Here is a 20,830-nt window from a genome sequence, read left to right on the forward strand (position 1 = left end):
ACATATTTATAATCCTATGTTATTCGGAGGGCTTGTGCAATTTAAAACAAGTATTCGATTTGAAACGTACTGTTTTATTCTTTAATTGGGACAAACCAATAACGACCAGTCACATTCAGTTATAATTTTAAATTCTCGCAGCAAGAATTAAAACCATTCGAGTAATGTTTCTAGGCGATGTTTCTTCTCAGCCATTGTGAATATCTTGATATTTCAGTCAGGACTATGTTTCTGGATGCGTCGCACTTGTCTTGATTGGCATTTTGCAACGCTGCACTCAGTGATAATATGCCCTTAAGTTGCCATTTTCCATTCGACAAACTAATAGAACCGCTTCCTGAGTCGCCAATGCAAGCGCCGTTACCTGAAATTTGACATTTTTATATACATTTTACAAGAGTAGTTTCACTCTAATAAAACTAGAACTTTAGAAACTTAAGGACATTTCTTGGGGTAGTTCTACTTTTGATTTGCGATTTTTTTCGATTTGCGATTGCGATACTACTTGCGATTTTGTACAGTGTCAACACGTCGACGTCAGTTTCATTACACGGTATTAATTAATTAAGTAATATCGAACGACCAGTTCCATTGTGCTTTTTCGTTTTCTTTATCGATTACCTAATTGCATTAATACAAAATGTATAATTAAGTGCGACGGGGTGGGGACGAACCCTTTTGCAAAAGGGTGCGGTTTTGCGACAGGACGTCGATTATAGGAAAACTCGGATTATGCGGCACATTCCGATTTTAGCAATTAGGTCGCACGCTGGGATGATCGATGCACAATTACCCGTTAACTAATTGATGCAATTACCGGTAAAACGTCAAAGTAATGAACGCACGAGTAGGTTAAAAAAAATGTACACAACTCTGTGATAGAGGGCGATCCGCGGGGAGTGCTCAATTCAAAGTTCTGGAGAACTATCAAAAGGAAATATTCGAAGTTTGGTATATAACAATATAGGCAATAATATGTACATATATACCTATTGAACAAAAAAGTATTGAATATATGTAATTTAGTTTAAAATCCTCAAGTGGGGGAGTCAAAAGCAGGGTGTCCCAGGGTCTTTTTTTTAAATACATCTTATTTTATTACGCTTTCGAATATACTTAATAACTATAGCTCGTCCTAGCAGTTATTGTGATGTTATTGTTATTGTTTCATCTATAATAAAACACAGAGTAAAGCATTTAAAAAAGAGGTATGATCATTAATAAATTTATGCAAAAAATCAACCTCCATCCATATTGGAAAAAATTTCGGCCGAATGAATTAACGCAACAATAAAATTTGTTAAAGATATTTTGAGATTTCTTTTATCTTCGAGCTTGTTCCTCGCGGTATTGAATTTTAAAATTAAATTTCTCCTCGAACTTTTAAAACTTCAATTATTGTGACTGTTTCGGGAGTACCTACTGACATTTTGAACGTATTCATAAATGTTCTAGATTTCTCCTGCATCCTGATGGTTACTTCAAAGTTTAACTGGAGAATGCGAGTTAAGCTCTTCGATTTTTCAGTTTCACTTTCACGGCCCGCTTAGAAAAACCGTTTTAGAGTTAAAAAGTTTTAAGTTATTTTTCGAAAGTGATTTGTTGTTATTTGTACGCAAAATAGATCTTTTCCACTCACCTTCTATATAAGAGGCACAATAATTGTTGTCGCCCAAGAAGCTTTTCAAATTTTTGGCGTCTTTGAAACACTCTTCCTGTGGGATTTTCCTTATTTTTTGCGAGCTCAGTTTCGTGAACTTGCCGTTCTCCAACTGGTACCCCGGCAGAACCTCCTCCGATTCGTTGGCGTTATTTTGAACAGGCAAACAAACTGGCGATATCCTTTCGTTCAGTTTAGCGGGTTCCTTGATCTCCAACAGCGCCAGGTCGTTTAGCAAATTCTCCGGCTGGTATCCGGGATAGAGGATAATCCTGGACACCAACAGCGGTTCGCTGTTTCTTTGATCGATGTTGTTCCTACCGATATATACAACCAATCTTTCAGGTACCAGTGGGATCCGTGTGGTAAGGTACGTCACGCAGTGAGCAGCAGTTATCAGGAACTTATCGCTAGCTAGGATCGCTTCGCAGGTGTAGTTTTCTTCGTTGCCGAGTTTCGTGAAAACGGCCGCTTGCCACGGAAATACGTCAGGAATTCCGTTTGACGCAGTCGCTTCTCCGCATGCTCCTTGAGGCTGACTATCTTCTTGTTCTGAAGTTATGGATTGGAGGTAATCAGATTTTGAGGCCGCTGAGTCATTGGGATAGAAATCGGTACGGTTCCTGGAAAATCAGGAAATGATAAACTCACCTAATCGTAAATAAAAGGTCCATTATTTGCTATCAAACGTTGGTGTTTGCGAAATCTTATACGGCATTTAAACAGGTAAAATAAAGTTACTTTTAAAACATCTAATCTTTGACACTTCCTTCCATATAGCTAGATATATAGATGTTTTGCATTTGCTGAAGATACAGGAATTTTTGAAGATCTAGCGGCTTTAGACAGGCAGCATGGCCACTTACAGTTCGTCAAGGCGACGGGTTTAAAATGCCTTAAAATACAGGTATTATCTATCTGTTGCGTTATAAGGTCCTGTATTAGACAGAGCCTTTATAGCTCTTGTAAGATCACAGGAACCGTTTTGGTTTTTCAGAGAAATTAGTGAATCAATGACGTGATTTGGTTTTTTTACATTTACGAATTGTAAATGACAACATTTACAGCCTCCTTGCTCGAAAAGTATACCTGAAAACAGTGAACTCTATTTTGTTTTTGCGAGGCAAATTTTATTTAGAACAATGGGGATTATTTTCTTTGTCATACACGTTAATACTAACGACAGATAACTGTGACAAAAGATTGTTTATTATTTATTATTTGTACTATGTTGGTTGTGATTTTTGACGGTGATAGTATTTAGCAAAAATTGTTAATTTATTGTTGTTTATTATTTGTATTACATGAGAATAAGTGCATATGTGCCTATTATTCATAAATAAAAGAAATAATAAGTATTTTTGAATTCTATGTAAATATTATGTCTTTAAAATTAATAACCCTGTTATTTTGTGACCAATAAAACATTTGAAATATTTTGTAATCGAATACGCCATTCTCCCTCCAATATAAATCAGTTAGAGATAGAAAACAATCTCCATTATCAGCCTTCTTTTACTATTGTAAAATTTGCCTCACTTTTCTATCACGCTGTTACCATTAAAATTCAGATCGAGTTCAATATGACAATTAAAAACTTCGTTAGAGGAATTAACCGTCTTTATTGACTGACGGATGACTAAAGAAGAACAGGAGCAATAGTATAATTAATTAATAATATAATTTACTAGCTCGATGAGGGAATGTTTGAAATTGCTAAAATTGGAATTATTGAAAGAAAGAATCGATGCTCTTACATTATTTAAAATCTCCATCAGGTTAAAAACTTATTACTGTGTACATTTACTTTTTCAGCGCATTTCAGATAGGTATCCTTGATTCGTGTCAGGTGAATATACATTCCTTCCAAATAGTACATTATATATCTAAACAAGTTTATAAACAGTGTTGCATACTATACTTTTTCTACGGCTATTAGTTTTTGGATAAATTTTTGGTTAACAGAACGAATGGCATAGACTGAGTGACGTGTGACGTAGCCGTGACAACGGACAAATGTCAAAATATAATGTTATAATTTTTTTCGAAAACATCCGATCTTTGCGAACCTATGACTAAAGTAACGAAAATGCGCGAATTGGCTCGCCATAGGGTTTAACGAAGCTAACTTTTAGTAGAAAACCGTAGCAAATAATAAATAAAATATAGATTTAAGTCTACTAGAATTCTCTTTTACCTTCAATTCCATATAACCGACGTTTTAATTATTTAAACCGCGCGGTTCGGGACGAAAAAGCGCCAGAAACGTCCAATTTCCTAGATAATATCTGCGAAGATATGAAAAATCCCGAGATCCAATATCAGGCATGCGACGGGTATTAAATTTATAAGCAAAAATACTTACGCGAACTGGTTGGGGCACACAGTCACGGCGTTTAATCGATATTCTATCAGCTCAGGGGCTTCGCCTCCTGCATATTTCACCGTAAATTTAAGAATTTTCGGCCGGTTACCACGTAATAGAAGGTCTCTGTTTTTGATCAGGTACTCGCGTTTGTCGTCGAAAGGTACCGCCTCGAAACCATCCTAAAACAATAAGTTTTTAAGCGCCGCAACTACAAGGCGATCAAAAAATATGTAGTATGAATTACCCCGACGGTGATTTGGTCGACCGGCTTGTTGAAGATCAGCCTGATCCAGAGTCCGTGCAGGACATGAGGCGTTCTGGCTACGAGGGAGCCCGTCCAAAGATTATTCGCGCTGTCTAGAGACTCGTACCGGAATACTTCTGGGCAGGGTGACTGGGGTAGAGCCGGAGAATTTTGGCAGTCGACTATACCGGCAGCAAACGCCACTAACAAGCAGATGACGCTTAAGTCTTTCATCTGGAACAATAGCTGGCAGTGACCCCGCGATGCTGTTGCCATTGTAGCCGATTTATATTTGAAGTAATACATTTTGCGTAACAGTACCATTAAAAATACACCATTAAACGATACTTAGAAGCCCGGAGTGATAGTTTATCTTTGGAAATTTATAGCCGCATAAAAATGCATTATTTTTGAAAGCAAACGGAAATAAACCATGCACTATCTAGTTATTAACAACTTGACCTTAACCGGCTTCACAAGTTACTCAGAAAATATCCGCTTACCATCTCTGGGCGTAGGTACACAAAGAGACGCAACTACTGATGGCACCGGGTTTAATCCTTCGATTTTATATTGTCCAGTTCGTTTTGTTCTGGTCATTTGCAAACCAGTTTGAAAAACCCCCCGAAGATTAACCGAGAAGCTATTAATATGTAGATCCAGTGGCGGATTTACCCATGAGACCTGTGTCTAGATAAACAAACAATAGGCTAGTAAGAAAATCGTGCTATTTACCGTGTCATAAGTCATAATATTCCGCGTGCGGCTAATTGCCGATAACGGGAAAATTGTGTCCTTTGAAAGTTCAGTGAAAAGATTTTATGTAGAAATGGATCTGATATGTGACTATAAAGAAAAGACTGTGGCGCTTTTATTTTCAAAGGTATATTAACTCCCATAATCGCAAGTCGGTGTGGGAATTCAAAAGAAGGTTATAAGCAAAACTTCTTTCCATCCTTGTGGAAAAAATATGTCAAATAAATATTCCTCTACCACATTTAATCACTTATATGTCTTAAAAAGTTTTTAGCACTAAATCTAATTAACTAACCTATTTCGAGAAAAGATTCACCTAATACGCTTTTAACCTTCTTGAGAAAAAAAAATGAATTTGGGGTAGCTTCGGTTAGTCGTTTAGTAAAAATAAATAAGCACTAAAAGTTCAGATTTTCACGAAATTATATATTTTGACATGACAATTGTTTCGACAACACCGTGTCTTTATCAAATGTTGTTTCATAAAAACACGGTGTTGTCGAAACAATTGTCATGTCAAAATATATAATTTCGTGAAAATCTGAACTTTTGGTTCTTATTTATGTTGATAAATTATTTAGTCCCTGCCATAAAAAAACAGCTCATGCAGTGTTCGCTAGCTCAATAAAAGGTTGATATTTGTAGTGAACGGAAAAGAACTGTGTAGTGTACATACTAGAACATTTTTCCGAGACGATATGAATGAAACAAAAATTATCGAATAAAACATTGTTTATCTAAATCGCTAGTGAATTCGCCCCGCCACTGAGGAGCTTTTTGGTCGGCAACCGCGATTTTTTGTATCTGCCTTTGGACGTTGGCAACAAGCGCGTAAAATCTGTGACTTATATTCCAGTTTTAACAGATCCAACCTGGGTTTCGAGTGGCTCAAGGCAGTTGTGGAAAATTCCGTTAAAATAAATCTTTATGCCATCGACTTCTTGAGAGTTTCAACGCTTCGCGACCACGTTTGCACTTGAGTACTTGCATTGCTACAAAAACTGTCCATTTAATGCAGAAAATTTTTAAAAAAGTTACTCCTACGTTTTATTCAAGACTTTTTTGTCCTAGGCGGTACTGCCTTAGTTGTTGAAATGTAGAATATCGTTACATTCTCAGCACAAATATATTGATTAATATTGATAAAAATTTTATGAAGAATCGTGTTTGTTTTAAAACCTTTACGAGGTTGTCTGCGTGCAAACTGTTCAATGTTCTTACTATGATATAAAAAGTAAATATACGCCTTTTGTTATACCACTTTGTTCAAAAATTTTTATAGCCTCAGCGGCTGCAGCCTCAAACCTGAAATTTCTTGTATTCTCATCTTAATGCAAAATTATGATGCTTCAAATAAAAACTATTCATTTTCTTGTGTTTTATTTCCAGTTGAAGTTAAATTACACGTAGTTACACATAGTTTCATTGAACGTGGGATACATCAAGGCGTTTCAAACTCCAAAGCACTTGTTTAAATTTCGATATATGCATGTTTTGACAATAAAATTAACAAAAGATCCAGTACGTATATAAAAAAAATGGATTTTTCTCAGAACTTGAGGATTACTGCTTGTGGATTTCTCCTTCATCGAGTTTGGAGACTCTGCGACGCCGATGTTTTGTCAAACATGCTGGTGGCCTGTTCAGAGCGCTATTTAAAGCTAATAGGTATGGTCTGTTCATAGATATAAGAAAGTGAGCAATTGCATTTGAATGGGATTATCCAAGGGTGGTGATTAACATACAATGCAACAAGATTATTACCTAAAGTTTCAGAATTTCATAATTTTATACCTACCTGTGTTTAATATTCTTTGGTTTGGTATACCACTTAGTTTAAGTTTATTAGTAATCATTCTTATTTCGTTGTGTAATACAGTGTGTGTTGAATCGTGTGCGAATTATGCAAAATATGTGCGAGTCTAGTGTATCTCAGGAGATGCTCCCGCCCAAATGTAGAAAACACTATTCTATTGAGACTAAGAAAGTTATAAACAATGTTTATTTGACTCTCATTGAACGTGGTGCCAGCAAGCAAGCATCTTTAGAAGAAACGGCCACATTGACGAAAATTCCAACATCAACTGTATGGAAAATTGTGAATACTCCCATTTCAGTGAGGAAAAAAAGCGATGCTGACATTTTCTCGAGTGTAGATGAAAGTGATCAAGATATAATATGGCGTAAAATTTACCAGTTATACGACGAACAAAGCGTGCCTACATTAGATATCTTAATTAGGAGGCTTGTGGAAGTGTATTCAACACGTGGGTTTTAGATTTAAAAAAATTGACAAAAGGCAAGTTTTAATGGAATCTGGAAAAAAATAGGATTTACAGAGAACAACAAAGGCCAATTATTTACTTGGATGAAACCTGGTTCGACACTTATGATACCCAAAAAATGTTATACCAAAAAGCAATTAATTGAGGTTCTACAAAGCTTGAACCTACAAAAGGAATACGTCTGTGATAATTATACAAAAAATCTAGGGCATACAGTTTTAAGGCTTCCACCTTACCACTGTATATTTGATCCCATTGAACATGTTTGGCACCAACTGAAATCTGCCATTCGTCGTAACAATGTTGTTAACTCGTGTGACATTGGAGTTAACGTGTTAACTCCAATGTCCTCAAACTTATAGAAACCGAAGTTTTTAACATCCCTCTACAAAGTTGGGCAAATTCTGTTAAACATATAGAAAAAGAAGAACAATCGTATATCCATATTGAAAATAATATAGGACAAATAATAATTAGAACAAGCGATGATAGCGATAGTGATACTGATATATTATGTGAATAATTTTAAGTAATTTAAGTATGTATTTAATAAAAATAATTTGTAATTTTATTTTAGATTTAAACATAAATACATACATAAATAAATAAATATTGTTTAGTATCTTTCCTAATAAAACCCCAAATAATTAAATTCTAAGCAAAGTAAGGACCTGTTCGGCCATATTTCATTCTTACAGCTTGCCCGGGTCTTTCCTTAATTCGTATCAGTTAGTCACTTTCTTATATCTATGAACAGACTTTAATAATGTTAACGATACTTCGATACTTACAAAGTATCGATACTTTTAGACTGATTTCACGTTGATATCGATAATTTTATACCAGTATTCATGAAATGAATGAAAAGCTGCCCATATGGAAAGAACACATTTCGCAAGAAATAAGCTTGACGTACTTCAAGGACGTGTTTCAGGTATAATGCATCGAACTCATATGATAAATGATATATAGAAGGAAAACCAAAAGAAAAATTTTTAATCACCGACTGCGCACAGAAAACAAAAAAACAACGTCCAATTACATATAACAATTTTAATTAAAGCTCGAAATTGGTAAAGCAAACTGGTAATAAAAGAAAGAAATAATTAAATTAAAAAGAAAAACAAAAAAAGGAAGAAACCAAACAATAATTATCCAACGTATTGCATACTATACTTTTTCTGCGATCGAATTCATTCACTGACAAGCCGTGCGATAAAATCTCCGAAAACATCCGATTGCTCATAAATCTGTGCGGTAATATTCCGGATATGTCCGAAGGGGCTCTGACCCGTTGAACAAGAAACTCACGTTGCGAAGTGATGCTTGCCAGTGTCTAGATCGGTGTATAATAAGGTATTTTGCAGAATGCAGTAGAAAAAATATATTTTAATAAAATGGCAGTAACATTTTTCAGGCGTTAAGTTTATCAAGGTTTCTATCAACGTAGAAAATATCACAAAAATTTAAAGCCTGGATATAGGTATGCCTTGCTTGTACTTGACTAATATAACACGAAAAAGCTGTCAAATTAAATTCGGTTGGGAGTCTAATTTAGAAAATTTTTACTCCACGATACACGATGTTTCAAAAAACATTCGCTAACGCTCGACTGGACATTCGTCGCCACATTTATAGAATTTTCTTTCTTCTTTTTTGGATGCCTAATTTCCAATCACGCGTTGGCGCATGTTTTTTGAAACATCGATTAAGCACATTTAAATTGGCATCTAATGAAAGCAAATACAAACTTTGATAAACTGGAACTAAAACCGAATTAAGTGTAAACCTGATAATCTGTAGCTAGTCGCATATTCATTTGATTATCGAGTCACCGAAAACATCAAAGGCGCAGCAAAAATGAAACAATGGTGGGGTTCACCGGAACAAAGCTGATTGACGATCGACATCTCGATACGCCCTGACACGTTTCTTCAAATATATCACTTAATTACGCAGTTTTATATTGTTTTAGAGTATTTTCTATAGTTTCGCGTTTCCATTTGACACAATAAAAAAATAAACCGTCTTCGAGAAGCAATTTTTGCCGGACTATTAAAATTTTACTACAGGTAATTGGTATTCACCATTATCTAAGCGTTTCACTCTTATATGTCGAATTCTATGTTTGTTATATATATTGTATACTGGTATACAAGCTCCTATAAGTTTAAAAAATGTTTAAAGAAAAACTGTACAATAAAATCAATAACCCAGTTCGCATCGATTGCTAGCAGGTCCGTTAAAATAGGGAAAAGTTGCATTTTTTTATTCGCTTCGAAGATAATTTTTATTATTTCGTTAATATTACAAAACATGTCATCTCCATTGAAGACATTTATGGCAACTATAAACTAATATTTTACGCCGACCTAAAAGAACTCCTTCGGTGCCTGCTATAATCAATGGGAACAAGATCCGGGAAATAAGGGAGGCGCGGGAATAATTCCCCTCCTGAATCGTTCAAAACATCTTTCGTTTTTCTTGTCTTGCATTATCCTGTTGCAATAACGGACGCTTTTTGACAAGCGCTTGTCGCAAATACGAATAATATTCTGCGTCGCCAGATAATCCATAATTCAATCCAAGAATACAATAAGCATTACCTTTCCATCAGACGGAATTGCACGCGCCTCAAGTAGAAGCTCTTCTTCAGGTTTGCGTCAATCTTTGACCATTCACCATAACTGGCCCTTAAAATTGACAAGTATCAGACCGATTAAGTTTGTGAGTAGATATATGTATGTTTGGGGACAATCCCACTCCTCTCCCTTTTGTGGGCGTGTCCTCCTTCCCCACGACTCTCTAGCTCCTCCCCCTTTACCCATAATCCCTTGAAACTGGCTCCCATTGGATAAGCAAGCACCAATGGGGTTTAATCAATCTCCCCACCTCTAGTTTGCGATTGCGGCGAAGCCAATCAGAGCCCAGATATTTTCCCACCCGTATGAAAAGCAATGGCGTCAATGAGACTTGATCATATTGTTCTCGTGACCATCTGCACCCTCTAGCGGTTCGAATGTAAACTAGTGTCCCCTCTTGGAATAAGATTTTCTTTAATAAGGTAACCCACCTAGTGAATATTGACCAAAACATTTATTTTAAAAACATATAATTCTGCGAATGTGTACCCTCGCGGGTACAAACTGTACTTTTATTGCGCACAAAGGACAGGGGAAATAAAGACGAAAAGTGTCGGATTTCTTTTCTCGGAACTGGAAGCTGGCAGGCACCACCAATAATATCTGCAAAACAAAAAGCTGGTTAAAATTTTCATTAATAAAGTAGGATATTAGAAACCATATACCTTTTTAATTTACTAAGCCATCTACCGTGCGTTAACTTCATACATATTTCCGCATGCTTCTGTTTTAAGGTATCGTGAAATATTTGACTATTTATCTGGGAAAAGTTCATATGTCGAAAATATTATGTGTATGTGGCCGTGGTAGGCTTTCTTTGCTATTATAATTTTATTTTTATTATCTAATATTTACAAAATTAATTTATCTACCTTATTGATGATTTTGATTTTCTTTGCTATTTTTATTATTTAATATTTTCAAAATTAATTTATCTATCTTTTTGATGATTTTAAGATATTGCAGTCAACTTTACTATTTCATCAATTTCTTTTATTTATTGCTGATCTTTGAGGATAGTGTACATACTTTTTTTTTTCGTAACTTATCTGTATCTACCCTTTAATTTCCTATCAAGCCATAAAGCAAACTCGAAAGGCATCTTAACTAAAAAGTCATATACTTTAAAGCTGCTGCGACTACTACATGAAAGTGTGTTTCTATGCAATCTCAACAATAATGAAATCTGAACGCTTATATTAAATACTGTAATACTCTTCTCCGCTAACGCTCTAGGAGACGCTATTTGAACCCTGTTCAAAGAAAAACTTCTACAGCCCAAATAACCTCTCTGAACCACACTTAAGCGCATCACTCTTTCACTGTCTTGCAGCCTTCAGATTAATATTCCGTACTAACTACGTATGCCATACACGAAACGTTCTCTTTTCTAATTTTTTTCTATGCGCTACATTAACGAACAGGATCTAAACTTTTCTGTCTGTGTATTTTGTTAGCCACCTTAAAAAAATTAAAAAAAAGGTATGCGAACCTAGAGGATATTTTCCATATTTTTCACAAATGGTGACAACAATTAATGCAAGTATTATTTTTAATAATAATCCATCTTTCGCTATGACACGAAAACATCGACTTTTTAATTCTAACTTTTCTCATAGAGCTTCCCTTTAGTCTCTATCTGTTCTTTAACTAAATCCCCACCTTTTTGAAAAACCAACCTCTAAAAATAGTTAATTTTCTCTAATTTAAATTTGTACGTTTTCCGCAATATGTGTGAATATTTTCGCTAGAGCATTTAGTTACTTAGTACATGTCCTAATCAATATTTTAAAAATATAATTCTATTGATACGTGTTTAGGATTTGAAGATAACGAAACATTCCCCAGTTTCATAAATGAGAGCTCACTGCCAAACTACCAAACATCACAGTACAAACTACCGTACTACGCCCCCTGGACAAAATCAGGTCAGTCAGCGTCATTAATTCTACATGCGTTAACGAATAGCGTATTGTTAATTAAGGTTTAATACGCAGAAAATTTAAGTAACAAATAATCGCAATGAAACTCACTAACATCATAAATTATTAAAAAAAAATTAGAACAGTTGGTATTTACTGGAGTAACCAATTTGGCACTAAAAATGGAAATTTTCGATACTCTACTAGGTGCCTACAATAAATTTTACTATTATTTTTAATGCAGAGACACAACGATTTTGTAGTTTTGAATTTGATCAGGGGTATATGACCATAGTTTACGCCGACTCTAAAAGGCATGCAGTCTATTGTTTTTGAACGCCCCATTTTGTGTATTATGTTCAAAACAGAGACTCTCTGGGCTTACGAGTACAGCTACCAGCTACTACTTTCAATAATATTAACACAAAAAAAAGTAGGTGGCATTTTTATAATACGTGCAAAGTTTATGTGAAACTGACTGGAAGACAGAGTAACGCACCAATATGTTACTAAACATATTTCGATAGAATTCCGTAAGAGCTTACCTCCAAGTTTCCTCATTTAGTCAGTCAAAGCATCAAATGGGAAATTCCAATCCAACATATGTAGTGGTGGAAATATATCAATCGCCTACGTTACCGATGGTACCCGACTGAAGCTTCTGCGTCTTCTTTACCCCACATGCCTACTTAAAAAGATACTGGTCTAAGTCTCAATATTCCTGTTAAAAAAAAGAGAGGTTCTATATTGCCATAAATATGTGTTTTCAAAATTTTACCTGAATGGTTCGTGATTCCTTATATATGCAGTGTTGGCAGCAATGTGGCGACGACTACGCTGAAACTTTCCATATCTCGTGTCCCCATGACTGGTCTGTTTCATATATCAAACCTCACCTCGCACGGGTTTGAACCTCCTTTAAAAAAAAAACAGGCAAGACTTATACTTATATCAAAGTAATACGAGGAACTTATATTTTATGCCAAAACTTATTTCATCACCTCCAAAGGGGAGTAGGGGTTTCTAAAGTATGGTAGGTACATCTCTTTCATTTTTTTAATTAAAAAAGTGACACAATTACGCGACGTAACTCGACCCGGATCGTTAACGCGTCTCAAGATGCGGGTTTAGAGATGCTGAGGTCTTTAAATTGATTCACTAATACCAGTACACACTGAAACCCCTTATTTCCAAAATAAAAAAATTGTTATCTGTTAACACAACAAAAAAAAACTATTTTCTCACCAATTATATTTCTGGGTCGTTTTCAGAATTTGTCCAACGTAGAATCCCAAGAGGATAGGGCCGTAATTTCGAAAAATGTTCATGTCTCCCCACTATGCATTTGTACAAGAAGCAGGGCCGGATTAACAGCAATTATATTCTTGTCAGTCAACATACAGCCGCCGATTGAATTCTCGGATTCTGCTTTACTAGTTGCCATGGTCTGTCAAATATGTTACTTAAAAATTGTATATTTTTTTTTACAAATAATATACCTTCCCTAAAATAATTCCGCCTTTGTCAAGTTGGACACGGGCACGTCTGTCCGCTTTGAAAAGCGCAGGCGTATGTATCTTCCAAAATGATCCAAGCAGGCTCGGATTGCCAGCAAATACACAACTCGCCGATTCAATTCTGAGATGTTGCTTCACGAGTTACCATGATCTGTCAAATATTTTAATTAAAAAAAAATCTATTATTTAGCAACAATATACCTTTTTAAAAATAATTTCGTCTTTTTTCAAGTTTAACAGGACACGTGTGTTCGTTTCAGTTGGACAAGGGCACGTCTGTCCGCTTTGAAAAGCGCGGCGTATGTATCTTCCAAAATGATCCAAATTGTTAATCTTTTTTTGATTCCTCGTTCCCCGATTCAATTCTGAGATGTTGCTTCACGAGTTACCATGATCTGTCAAATATTTTAATTAAAAAAAATCTATTATTTAGCAACAATATACCTTTTTAAAAATAATTTCGTCTTTTTCAAGTTCAACAGGACACGTGTGTTCGTTTCGAAAGGTTTCGTAGTCTGTAGCTCTGTCGAATTCTCCAAAATTCGTTAAACCTTCAGATATTTTCAAAATTCGTCCAACGCAGACTTCCACTCACGCATTTTCGAAAACTTTCTGGTCTCCCCGCCATGCATTTGTACACGAAGCCGTTCTGGACTATCAGCAAACAGCACATCCGTCATTTTTCTTCTCGGATTCCGCTTGACGAGTTACCATGATCTGTCAAATATTTTAATTAAAAAAAAATCTTATCTATTACTTTTACCCAATATTAAGTACCTATTCAAAATTAGTAGCGCCTTTTCGAGTTCGAATGGTTTCGTAGCCTATATCCCTGCCGAAATGGCATTGCATTTGTACACGAAGCAGGGTCGGATTGTAAGCAAACAGCACCCCCGGTCACTTTTCTTCTCGGATTCTGCTTGACGAGTTACATCGATCTGTGGAATATTTAGCGAAAAAAAAAATTATCTATTACTTTTACCAAAAATGAAGTACCTTTTTTCTTTAAAACAGTTCGTCCTTTTCGAGTTTGAAAGGTTTCGTAGCCTATAGCCCTGCCGAAATGTCATTGCATTTGTACACGAAGCAGGGTCGGATTGTCAGCAAACACCACAAGCGTCACTTTTCTTTTCGGTTTCTGCTTGACGAATTACATCGATCGGTCAAATATTTAATATAAAAAATATCTATTTTACCAAAAATACGTACTCTTCTAAGATAAATTAGCTCTTTTCGAGTTTAAGAGGACACGTATGTCAACTGTAGGATGTTTTATTATTATATTTTCCAGTGTCTATAAATTAATAAACAACAGAAGCTTCCGAATACAAAAATTTCAACATGAGTTTTTTTTTCTTGAAACTTAAAAGTTCTAACCCCTAAAACCATATTTTTAATACGCTGGCGGACGTATAACAATCCCCAAAAATTACCATATTTAAATTGTTACTATTGATATATTTCTATACCGAACTTAACTCAATACATGCAAAAAAAAAACTAGCGAATGTTATTTATTATCTCCGATGGGTGGATGATTGAGAAACGTTTAAATAAATCTACCTTTCTGTCTCTCTTTTTCTATATAGGTCACTCATTCTCTCTATCTGTTACTTTCCACAATCCGAATTTACACTTGGCCCCCCAAAAATCTTGTAAAATTTTATCTGCTTAACTTCTTCGCCTTGTTCATATGGCTGAATTTTTTGGGAGATATATCGTGCGTTATTTCTATTAAAATTCTGTTTCCTTTTTACCTACTTCAAAAACGTAAGCGAGCATTTTTGGTTGTTTTATTAAACAAAAATTGATACTAACCAAGATCCGTATCTCCGACCTCAGCCTCCTTTGATCACTCCCCAATTTTTTTTTAATTAAGTATAGAAACCTCGTCGAACATATACATAATACTAGGTCAAAATGTTACGCGGTTACTCATTAAAGTCGCAATTCCGAAAGCTTCTTACCTATCTTTTTCCAGTCTTTTTTGTTTTATTTATCCGTATATGAAACACACATTGAACACAAAACTTAAACTCGTTGGCGATATTGCATTAAGCAACAAACGCGTATAACAGAAACGAACCCTTAACACCAACACTTCTTTAAACTTCGACTGACACGTGAAACAACCCGCATTCCTACGAAAGGCAGGTAAACCAAGCAGGTCAAATTTTAAGCTACCCTCCAGTGTCGTCGTAGGTTGGGGCATAGTAAATAGCGAATACAACAAAGCGGTAATTTATAATAATTTAATTTGCATTTTATTTAACTTAAGTTGTTTTGTAGAAAATGAGACATTTCTACAATTAATCAATATACTACGAGTACTTTTCCGCTTAATTACTATTTTTGAGAAACAAAAGGAAACGTTAGATTCCATTCAAACTTTTTCGCTTTTCATGATATCTCGCGTTTATTTAGAAGCTAATGGCCTGTGGCCTTAACCAGACGTTTCCAAAGCCTGGTTTGATATTATGTATATAAATCTTAACAAACACGAAAAATAGAGTTATATTGCCACCGAAAATCTGAATTTATGTTTAAAAATGTAACTTCCCGTATTTAAACTATTGCCTGCATTGGCGCCTATATTTTATAGTTTTTTTTTTGTATCCTATTTTTTTTGTTTTGCTTGCAAATGTGTGTCCATTTTTCGGGTACTGAATTTTTTTTTCTCAAATTATTACAAATTACTCAAAACGGAGTTAAAAAGAGACGAGGAGAAAAGGGTAGAACCCTTATTTCTCCGACACTGACCTCCGATGTTTATAAAAATTGACGCCTTGACACCCTCCCCGTGAATATTTTACAAAGGATTTTTAAAATTTAACTTCCAAATAACGCATATTCTCGCCTAGTGTCACAGTTTTGGGCCCCATTTTGCTATGGTTAGACAGGTTTATTCTTGTACATTGTCGGGACAAAAGAAGCATCTCCTTCATCCAAATTGACTTTTTCATACCTAATATAACAGCTGCCGGGCATCATCTCGCCTTAATTGTTTCTATTGAATTAATTTTAGTTACAAAAAAATGAGATGATCGTCAAAATTGGCATAAAAAGATAATCAAGATTTAATTAAAACAAGAATATGCACAAAAGAAAAGAGATAAACTCCGACACGGGAAACAAGGAAATATCGCTGAAACGGCAACTGATCTAGCGCGCGCCTTTTTTAAAAATAATAATTTTTCAAAAGAATTCTAGGCTAAGCTAAATACCTGGTGCAACAAAATATTGAAGGATCTTCATGATCCTACCTGTGAGCGAGTAGAAAATTATTTGCAAAGAGGATAAAGGTATATCTTAATATAATTCGCCATTGATATTCCCTTTTTTTTTTTAAATAGCGCTTTATTTGATACGTACTTTTTCTTGTCAGAGCTTGTCTAAATAAAAGCGGGGTGGATGGAGGTTCTCCGTCGGGTTTTTTCCTGTCGAAGCAAGTATGTTAGGCGTTCGCTTTGAATCTGGGGATCGGGTGGGGGTTATACATATATAAGCTATAAGAAATTTTAATTTTTTATTCAGTTTCCACTCATACAATTTCGTGATAAGTGCAGAGTGAGAAAAATGTCCGAAGTCGAAAATTATCCAACGCAAGCATTGGATTCGTGGGGAAGATTTGTGGTCAATGCGGAAATAATCCGCGAACAAAAATACATTTACGAGGCAGCAATTACGCTGCCGGAATTTGGACTAGAAATTACCTCAGGTCTTAGCCCAGCAAGAATCTTCGCTCCGGCAGTGAAAGTGAGCTTTATCCCCTACGTTTTGGCGGAGAAAAGAAGCATTTCGTTCGACGAGATAGACTTCACAGAATTAATACAACAGCTTCCATTGTTATTGTTAGCAGGCCCGACTGGTAAAGTTATGTATTTAACCTGCTTCAAACTCAGCTGTCTACAATGTGATGGTGAGGTCTTGGTCAAGATTGAAAATAGCGAGGGTATACTCTATATTTCGAAAGACTGGGTACAGGAATTAATTACCATAAGCAAATTGGTATTTAAAAGAATACGAGTACTGTCTCGTTTGAACTTTTACGAGTACTACGATAGAATATTGTATTTGACTATACATGAAAATTTACTGGAAGACGCCAAAATCTTTCCGCATATTGAATATTTATGTTCTACAGAAGAGAGTGAGCAGAGCTACTGCATGGAGGACTACATGCGTTTTGGAAAAATGCAGATAAAACAAGATATCAACAAAAGGATAGCATGGGACATACCTGTGTTTTAATAGAAATTTACCTGTAAACTAATAATAATAAATGTATTTTTAAAATTCAGTGTGTGTGTATGTTTTATCCTTACCCCCATAAAAAAAAGTAAAAAAAACAAGTAATTGCGTAAAATAACTTTATTAAAGAAAAAAAAAAAATAACAACAAAATATATTCAAACAAAACATGGTACCACCGGAATGAAACCATCAGAAATTACCCCAACAACGGAGATTCTCGCATATAATTTACCAAAAAAAATTTGCAGTGCAAAAGTCAAAGTTCAAAGCTGGCGATGCAGTAAGCATAAGTCGCACAAAATCGGTTTTTGACAAAAGCTATGAAATTAATTGGACACCCCGAAAATTTCAAGATTGTTAAAGTAAGTGGTTCCTTCCCTCTTACGTATATTTTGGAAGATATGGAGGGGCGTTAAATCAAAGCTTCGTTTTATGAAGTCGAATTACAAAAACCGTACTACCAAATAGTCGATCGACTATTTGGTAGTACGGTTTTTGTAATTCGACTTCATAAAACGAAGCTTTGATTTAACGCCCCTCCATATCTTCCAAAATATACGTAAGAGGGAAGGAACCACTTACTTTAACAATCTTGAAATTTTCGGGGTGTCCAATTAATTTCATAGCTTTTGTCAAAAACCGATTTTGTGCGACTTATGCTTACTGCATCGCCAGCTTTGAACTTTGACTTTTGCACTGCAAATTTTTTTTGGTAAATTATATGCGAGAATCTCCGTTGTTGGGGTAATTTCTGATGGTTTCATTCCGGTGGTACCATGTTTTGTTTGAATATATTTTGTTGTTATTTTTTTTTTTTCTTTAATAAAGTTATTTTACGCAATTACTTGTTTTTTTTACTTTTTTTTATGGGGGTAAGGATAAAACATACACACACACTGAATTTTAAAAATACATTTATTATTATTAGTTTACAGGTAAATTTCTATTAAAACACAGGTATGTCCCATGCTATCCTTTTGTTGATATCTTGTTTTATCTGCATTTTTCCAAAACGCATGTAGTCCTCCATGCAGTAGCTCTGCTCACTCTCTTCTGTAGAACATAAATATTCAATATGCGGAAAGATTTTGGCGTCTTCCAGTAAATTTTCATGTATAGTCAAATACAATATTCTATCGTAGTACTCGTAAAAGTTCAAACGAGACAGTACTCGTATTCTTTTAAATACCAATTTGCTTATGGTAATTAATTCCTGTACCCAGTCTTTCGAAATATAGAGTATACCCTCGCTATTTTCAATCTTGACCAAGACCTCACCATCACATTGTAGACAGCTGAGTTTGAAGCAGGTTAAATACATAACTTTACCAGTCGGGCCTGCTAACAATAACAATGGAAGCTGTTGTATTAATTCTGTGAAGTCTATCTCGTCGAACGAAATGCTTCTTTTCTCCGCCAAAACGTAGGGGATAAAGCTCACTTTCACTGCCGGAGCGAAGATTCTTGCTGGGCTAAGACCTGAGGTAATTTCTAGTCCAAATTCCGGCAGCGTAATTGCTGCCTCGTAAATGTATTTTTGTTCGCGGATTATTTCCGCATTGACCACAAATCTTCCCCACGAATCCAATGCTTGCGTTGGATAATTTTCGACTTCGGACATTTTTCTCACTCTGCACTTATCACGAAATTGTATGAGTGGAAACTGAATAAAAAATTAAAATTTCTTATAGCTTATATATGTATAACCCCCACCCGATCCCCAGATTCAAAGCGAACGCCTAACATACTTGCTTCGACAGGAAAAAACCCGACGGAGAACCTCCATCCACCCCGCTTTTATTTAGACAAGCTCTGACAAGAAAAAGTACGTATCAAATAAAGCGCTATTTAAAAAAAAAAAGGGAATATCAATGGCGAATTATATTAAGATATACCTTTATCCTCTTTGCAAATAATTTTCTACTCGCTCACAGGTAGGATCATGAAGATCCTTCAATATTTTGTTGCACCAGGTATTTAGCTTAGCCTAGAATTCTTTTGAAAAATTATTATTTTTAAAAAAGGCGCGCGCTAGATCAGTTGCCGTTTCAGCGATATTTCCTTGTTTCCCGTGTCGGAGTTTATCTCTTTTCTTTTGTGCATATTCTTGTTTTAATTAAATCTTGATTATCTTTTTATGCCAATTTTGACGATCATCTAATTTTTTTGTAACTAAAATTAATTCAATAGAAACAATTAAGGCGAGATGATGCCCGGCAGCTGTTATATTAGGTATGAAAAAGTCAATTTGGATGAAGGAGATGCTTCTTTTGTCCCGACAATGTACAAGAATAAACCTGTCTAACCATAGCAAAATGGGGCCCAAAACTGTGACACTAGGCGAGAATATGCGTTAATTGGAAGTTAAATTTTAAAAATCCTTTGTAAAATATTCACGGGGAGGGTGTCAAGGCGTCAATTTTTATAAACATCGGAGGTCAGTGTCGGAGAAATAAGGGTTCTACCCTTTTCTCCTCGTCTCTTTTTAACTCCGTTTTGAGTAATTTGTAATAATTTGAGAAAAAAAAATTCAGTACCCGAAAAATGGACACACATTTGCAAGCAAAACAAAAAAAATAGGATACAAAAAAAAAACTATAAAATATAGGCGCCAATGCAGGCAATAGTTTAAATACGGGAAGTTACATTTTTAAACATAAATTCAGATTTTCGGTGGCAATATAACTCTATTTTTCGTGTTTGTTAAGATTTATATACATAATATCAAACCAGGCTTTGGAAACGTCTGGTTAAGGCCACAGGCCATTAGCTTCTAAATAAACGCGAGATATCATGAAAAGCGAAAAAGTTTGAATGGAATCTAACGTTTCCTTTTGTTTCTCAAAAATAGTAATTAAGCGGAAAAGTACTCGTAGTATATTGATTAATTGTAGAAATGTCTCATTTTCTACAAAACAACTTAAGTTAAATAAAATGCAAATTAAATTATTATAAATTACCGCTTTGTTGTATTCGCTATTTACTATGCCCCAACCTACGACGACACTGGAGGGTAGCTTAAAATTTGACCTGCTTGGTTTACCTGCCTTTCGTAGGAATGCGGGTTGTTTCACGTGTCAGTCGAAGTTTAAAGAAGTGTTGGTGTTAAGGGTTCGTTTCTGTTATACGCGTTTGTTGCTTAATGCAATATCGCCAACGAGTTTAAGTTTTGTGTTCAATGTG

General features: G+C 35.2%; 1 protein-coding gene and 1 long non-coding RNA gene across 2 annotated transcripts; both read right to left on the bottom strand.

The window, feature by feature from the left end:
- Positions 1 to 53: 53 nt before the first annotated feature.
- Positions 54 to 4,902, bottom strand: LOC132701215 (clotting factor C-like). The gene is made up of 5 exons (XM_060668983.1): positions 4,776 to 4,902; positions 4,273 to 4,506; positions 4,026 to 4,207; positions 1,640 to 2,283; positions 54 to 364 (listed from the first exon to the last, which is right to left on the bottom strand). Exons 1-5 carry the CDS (start codon positions 4,776 to 4,778, stop codon positions 171 to 173), a joined length of 1,257 nt encoding a protein of 418 aa, XP_060524966.1. The 5' UTR covers positions 4,779 to 4,902; the 3' UTR covers positions 54 to 170.
- Positions 4,903 to 10,118: 5,216 nt separating this feature from the next.
- On the bottom strand, positions 10,119 to 12,857 carry LOC132701046 (uncharacterized). Its single transcript, XR_009618710.1, has 3 exons — positions 12,656 to 12,857; positions 12,423 to 12,598; positions 10,119 to 10,558 (listed from the first exon to the last, which is right to left on the bottom strand). It is a non-coding gene; the product is annotated as an uncharacterized LOC132701046 (long non-coding RNA).
- Between the last annotated feature and the right edge of the window lie 7,973 nt (positions 12,858 to 20,830).

Source organism: Cylas formicarius, unplaced genomic scaffold, assembly GCF_029955315.1.
Source record: "Cylas formicarius isolate icCylForm1 unplaced genomic scaffold, icCylForm1.1 PGA_scaffold_4__25_contigs__length_36172078, whole genome shotgun sequence".
NCBI classification, from domain to species: Eukaryota; Metazoa; Arthropoda; class Insecta; order Coleoptera; family Brentidae; genus Cylas; species Cylas formicarius.